This window comes from Camellia sinensis, chromosome 15, assembly GCF_055761805.1.
Source record: "Camellia sinensis isolate YWXY chromosome 15, ASM5576180v1, whole genome shotgun sequence".
Lineage (NCBI taxonomy): Eukaryota > Viridiplantae > Streptophyta > Magnoliopsida > Ericales > Theaceae > Camellia > Camellia sinensis.
This window is the reverse complement of record NC_138975.1, coordinates 119,006,439-119,012,478: the sequence shown is the minus strand read 5'-3', so window position 1 is coordinate 119,012,478 and position 6,040 is coordinate 119,006,439. Positions and strand designations below refer to the sequence as shown.

General features: G+C 31.8%; 1 protein-coding gene across 1 annotated transcript; it reads left to right on the top strand.

Annotated features, from left to right (window-relative positions):
• The first annotated feature begins 439 nt into the window (after nt 1-439).
• LOC114269932 (uncharacterized protein At5g01610) lies at nt 440-5,714 on the top strand. Its single transcript, XM_028211301.2, has 3 exons — nt 440-776; nt 3,239-3,293; nt 5,119-5,714. The coding sequence occupies exons 1-3, from the start codon at nt 675-677 to the stop codon at nt 5,496-5,498; spliced, it is 537 nt and encodes a 178-aa protein (XP_028067102.1). The 5' UTR covers nt 440-674; the 3' UTR covers nt 5,499-5,714.
• The last annotated feature ends 326 nt before the right edge of the window (nt 5,715-6,040 follow it).

Sequence of the window (6,040 nt, the reverse complement as noted above, 5' to 3'; positions counted from 1 at the left end):
AATAATTTAAAAACTAAAACAAGAAAATGGTAAAACATAAATGAGTCAAAATGTAATTTATTCAAATTGTAATTAGGATAAATTACAAATACACCTCTTCAGATTTATTTAAAATACAATTTGATTCTTGTGGTTTGAAAAATTACACAGACCGCCTTATTAGAATTTTTTATTTAACAGAATTAACTGAAAAAAATAAAATCATAATTGATTTCCTATATAATAATAAAATTACTTAAATTATTAATTGAAACATATTTTTAATATCATTAAAAATTATTAATTGATTTGATAATTTATTAATAAAATGGACAATTTATTATGAAATTAAAAAATTTTAAAAATAAAGTATAATTTTTAAAATCATTAAAAATAATTCATATTTTAATAAAATCTCGTATTTTAATAAAATTTCATGTAATTACTATTCTTTTATTTTATTTTATTTTTTAATTTTTGTGAGCGCCAATTTGTTGTTGAACTGGCATGCATTTGATTCGATGAGCTGTGACAGCAACACATGCTCGAGAAATGAAGTGATAGGTTAGGGATAAGGGGAGGGGAGGGCGAGAGAGAGACAGAGAGAGAGAATACTTGGGTATGAACTTTCATTCTCTCCTGAGGAGTGAGGAGTGACTGACAGCAAGAAACCCAAGAAAGAAAGAAAACCCAAAATGGAGAAGGCTCTAACAAAGGTTGGGAGTCTCAAAGCTGGTACTTTTTGGGCTTCCAAGAAAGCCAAAGAAGAGATCTCCAACATTTCCCAAGACCTCTCTGTAACTCTCTCTCTCTCTCTCTCTCTCTCTCTCTCTCTGTCTCTCTTCCCTGTGTGCTTGTACGGGTTGTTCATTCATATTTGTATACATACATGTCTATCTTAATTCTCATATATAGATAATAAATGTAATGCTTCTTCATTGAACTTACCCAATTGGGCAATGCCAGAAGAAATATCTATATAATTGATTTCCCAAAAAACAGAGTAATTTATGAAGAATAAAAAGGGAGTTTTGAACAGGGTTTGATGAAATCAGATTAGATGGATAGGATTACTTCTCCCTAATTTACTTTTTTTAATCCTTCTTGTCTTTTCTTTTTTTGAGGAATTATTGCCACAGCCCATTAGTTGTTCAAATGTACCGAACCAAACCAAACCAAACTCTTTGGGTTGGGTTGGATTGGGTTGGTTTGGTTTTTGAGTGCTTAGTTTGGTTCTGGTCTTCAAATCACCAAACTTATAGGATAGGATTGTGTTGATTCTTGGTTTAGGCGTTGCATAAACCGAACTAACCTAACAACCAAACCTATATATATATATTTTTTTAATTTTTATTTATATTTATATTGCATGTTTTTTCTTTATTGCTATATTACAATGGATTTGATTACACTTAATAATTTTTCTTGAAGTTTGAGTCAGATTTTGCAGTTGATTTGTATTGTTTCTAATTAATAGATTTAATTTGTATTGGTTATATTTAAGCTTGAGTTGGATTTAATTTGTATTGGTTTGCATTAAATAATATTTTACTCTTTGTTTGTATTATGTTTAAATGTTAAATGCTTATTTATTTTAATTATTTATTATTGATTGATTTGCTTATTTTTAATATAGTGGAACTGTGGTTCCAACCTGAACTACATTGCCTTTGGGTTGCATTGGTTCTGGTGCATGATTGTTTGGTTATGGGTCTAAAAATTTGAAACCTATCATGATTGGGTTGATTCCAAATTTAGTGTCAAACCAAACCAAACCGACACACCCCTACAACCCTTTAGATGTGTGTTTACCCATTTGATAAATCTGAATTTGGCTTTCTCAAAGAAATTCTAATCTTTGATTTAATTGGAATTGAATAGAATGCTACATTTTGTTAAATTTTGATCAAAATTTTTGTACTCTTAAAATCAATTTCAATTCCATTGTTCATCTGATTATTGAGATTAACTATTTCATCTTAGTGTTTTTTAGAATGGTTTACATATTGTTGTTGGATATGAGAAAGAAAGTTATTGTGGAGTAATATTGGACACCATGCACATTGATTTGGGTTTTAGGCATGCTCTGATAATGAGTTTTCTACTTCTTTTTTTTTTTTTCTTCTTAGCTTTAAATAATCTTACATTTCTTTTGTTAGAACCTGATTGAGATTTCCATATTTGGTACTCCTTTCAACTTTGTAAAAAATACTGAAAAATGTAGCGACAGACGTTGGAATTAATAATGATAAATGGAACTGATGTTCACTTGGTTTCCCTTGCAGATCTTGTTCATTTGATTATTCTATAGAATGTAATTTATAACATAAATCATTCAATCCACACTTCGTTGAATTTCATAGAAAAATTGAGTACTTATTCAAATAGTACTGAATTTTGTAATTTAATGCAAATTAAAACAAATCAACTATGGCACGATGCCCATGCACTTATACTAGTATTGAAAAAGAGGCAATTGGCATAATTTGTTCATTTGGCTTTGATGTCAAAAAACATGTTTCACTTTTCAGTTTTTCTGGATGAACATTTAAATTGCAAATTTCTTCCACTTCCTCTGAAGTAGAAGCAATCCTTCACAATGTCTTTGGTCCATAGCTAGTCAATCTCCTGAATGCGATATTGGCATTCCGAACTTTTTTTTCTTTACACTTCCAGTCAAATTCGCCTGAATGTGCAAACAATTTGATAAACAAAATTTCTATAAGAGGTGCCATCTGAATTTTTAGAACCCTTGCGTTTTATTTGAGATGAGAATTTTCAGATTTCTCAGCATTTTTTCAGTTTTAACTGCAAATAGATATTAATTCGTTCAGAATTTTGACACTAATTCTTTAAGCTTCCTCCATTTTTATTAATTAACTCCTCTCTCTGTAACCATTTTATTTTAGTGTTCTTTTTTTCAATCTTATTTGTATTTGCTGCATTATAAAGTTGAATATCAAGTTTTTGTAGCCCCTGCATGGCAAATAGAAATCTGAAGTATAATTAAGATGAGTTAAAGGAAGAGTTAAAAGGGGTCCCAAAATAAGCCCACAATGAGCTTTTGGTTTCAACTTTCTAATTGATTGATCATCCATCAAAATTGAACATATTTATTAAAAGCAAAGCAGATAATTGTTATCTTGGTGATATTATATGCCTGACGTGTTCTCATCGATGAACTTGTTGTGACTACTATTTTGTCTCTTAACTAATATGTATTTTGTCTCTTAACTAATATGTTTGCTTATGATTTCAGACTTTCTCAAATACCGTGGAAGAGAAGGCAAAATGGATATTCAACAAGCTGAAAGGTACAGAATTAATATTAATCAAACTGGATTATTAAAGTTTCAACTTGCAAGTGATTATATGGTAATTAGTAATAGTATCCCGGTTCGTTTTGTATGCTTTAGAAGTACTTTAATGTTGACTTATAAATAAATATCCCTACAAAAATGCTTCTTTCCGGGATTTGTATGCTTTTGTGGGTAACAGCCTAAGAGGCTTGAACTTATCTTGAAAGTAAGAGTGGATTGTGCGGTCCTTGCCTTGAATGTTCCTGCTATATACCATCGTTGAATATTTTTAACTATTCTTGTTAAGATTGTCGCCTTGGGTGTGCACTTGCATGAGCTAGCTTTTGATTTAATTAGAGAATACATATTATTAAGATAATGAACTAGCATCATAGAAGAACATGTTTAGATAGAGGAGGGAAGAATTTCTCATTACTTGCTGAAGTAAAGGAACTCAATTTGGCAATCCCTGTGAATAGTACTGAATTTGTTTGAATTTCCCACTATTTCTTTCATATTTCCCTCTAATTTAAACCCATATTGATATTAGCTACTCTTTTCCGTTTTTTACGAGTTATTAATATTGTATTATTTTAAGGGCCAAGGTGAGATAATAGAAACTACAAATGTCTGATTACGAAAGACTAGTACAAACTGCAGTACAACTTGAATATTAATAAAGAAAATAACAATCTGCGGCTCTTTATTTTACTGTTTAATATGTAACTTTTGTGCTTTTGGGGTCGTTTGTCCTAGTAAACCAAAACTATTTCTATTTTTCCCCCATTTGTTATCTGTCTTTCCCATTCAAATATCATGATAAATTATTACATCCTTACTTTTTTCTGATATGCATAGATTATTTTTACAACTAGAAGTATAGTCACAGAAAATTCTGTACAACTAACTATACTGCTGCAACTACAATGAACGCAACCTTCAATTCTTCCACTAGTAATCTGGCAGGCATCAATGAGTATGACGAAATATTGTGTGTTTGAGATTTGACCTTTCTCAACCATAATTTCCTTTTTTATGGAACTAGTTACATATTAATTATGATACCACTTTGGAAAATCATAGAATACTCCCGAAGTACCACGTGTCCGTACTCCTTAACCAATCATCATTCATCATGTCCCTTCATGTTGCTCAATCACCTAACACAATATCTGACCTACCCATCTTCTTCACCAATCACAATACCAAGGAATATCACGTGTCCGTACTCTGGGACTACTCAACTTCTTTTACCTCCTACTGTCAAAGTGTTGAGCCTAAATGTCCATATGACCATTAGATCATAGCCCTTTAAGGTTATAAAAACTCCTCTTTTCTCATTTCTTTGTTTGGGTAAAATTTTAAGCTCATAGGACATTACTTCTATTGCTCCTTCACTCAAATCTGAAGTAATTAGTCTTTTGGTGGTCCAAAGAGTTGGTTATCCCATCAAATTTTCACAATACTTGCTTTCTTTCATACAAAATTGTCACAATACATCAAATCACTTACGCTGTGTTTGGTTGAGGGATTTGAGGAGGGATTTGGAAAGAGAAAGGGAAAAGTTAGGTGAAATGTGAATAAAATATACCTACATTTTACCTAGTTTCACACACCTTTTCCCTTTCCCTTTCTAAATCCATTCTCAAATCCCTCAACCAAACACATCATTAGTAATTGAAGGATAGGCACAGTGACTCAATGAGCAACACAGAGCAATGTGATTGGATGACTATAGATAAGCAAAAACAAAATAACACTGATTCTGATCCGTATATGCCAACTCTGTAATTTTGTCACAATACATCAATTCAATCTTCTTTTTGTTGTTTTTTTTCAGGCAAGCCAATGAAAGCCTTGCCAGAACTCCTGCGTGAGCACAACCTTCCTCCTGGCCTTTTCCCACAGAACATAACATGTTACGAATTTGACATAGCAAAGGGCAAGCTCATCGTGTACTTGTCCTCACCCTGTGAGGTTAGCTTCAAGGACTCGTCCATTGTAAGGTACGCCACTCGCGTCAAAGGGACATTGTCGAGGGGAAAGCTCACTGGAATAGAAGGAATGAAGACAAAGGTCCTCGTATGGGTTAAAGTCACCGGTGTGTCTGTTGAGAGCTACAAGTCAGACAAAGTTTGGTTCACAGCTGGTGTGAAGAAATCTAGGCCCAAAGATGCTTATGAGATGCCTAGAGATGCTATCAAAGTAGAAGAGTTTTAATTCCAATATATATATATATATATATATTTTATGTTTTAGTATGTGTTTTTTATTATCAAATGTTGGTTTAGGATATGGTGTGCTTGATCTTATTCACTGGTACATTCTTCATTTCTGTATAAAATGGTTAAATATTTTGCGAGTTTGATTCCTGTGAAGTCAGATTGTCAGATTGTGAAGTAAATATTTCATTAATTAAAGTAGTTTTCTGTTTTAGGATTTTTTTGGTCAATGAAATCAGCTTTAGGTTAAACTACTTCAATATGATTGGAGATTTCATGATATTGTTGTTAGACACTACTATTCTTTCCTTATCTATCTTCTATCTAGGCCCAAGATTTGGCGAGTAGATTGGTATGATTGTTTATGGTTTGCATTGAAGCTAGGGAAGTGAATCATGCTTTTTTGCTTTTTTAGAATCTTAAAAATTGATGTGTTTGGTAATTGCTAAAAGATTTACTTTTTGAACCATTGTTTTTTGTGAGAAAATTATCAAATTACCCTCATTTAGCAAAAAGTAACATGCTTTTTTCACATGACTT

Coding starts and splice junctions, on each gene's coding strand:
- LOC114269932 (XM_028211301.2), top strand. CDS start 675: ATGGAGAAGGCTCTAACAAAGGTTGGGAGTCTCAAAGCTGGTACTTTT. Junction 777..3,238: donor ACATTTCCCAAGACCTCTCT/GTAACTCTCTCT, acceptor TTATGATTTCAG/ACTTTCTCAAATACCGTGGA. Junction 3,294..5,118: donor GATATTCAACAAGCTGAAAG/GTACAGAATTAA, acceptor GTTTTTTTTCAG/GCAAGCCAATGAAAGCCTTG.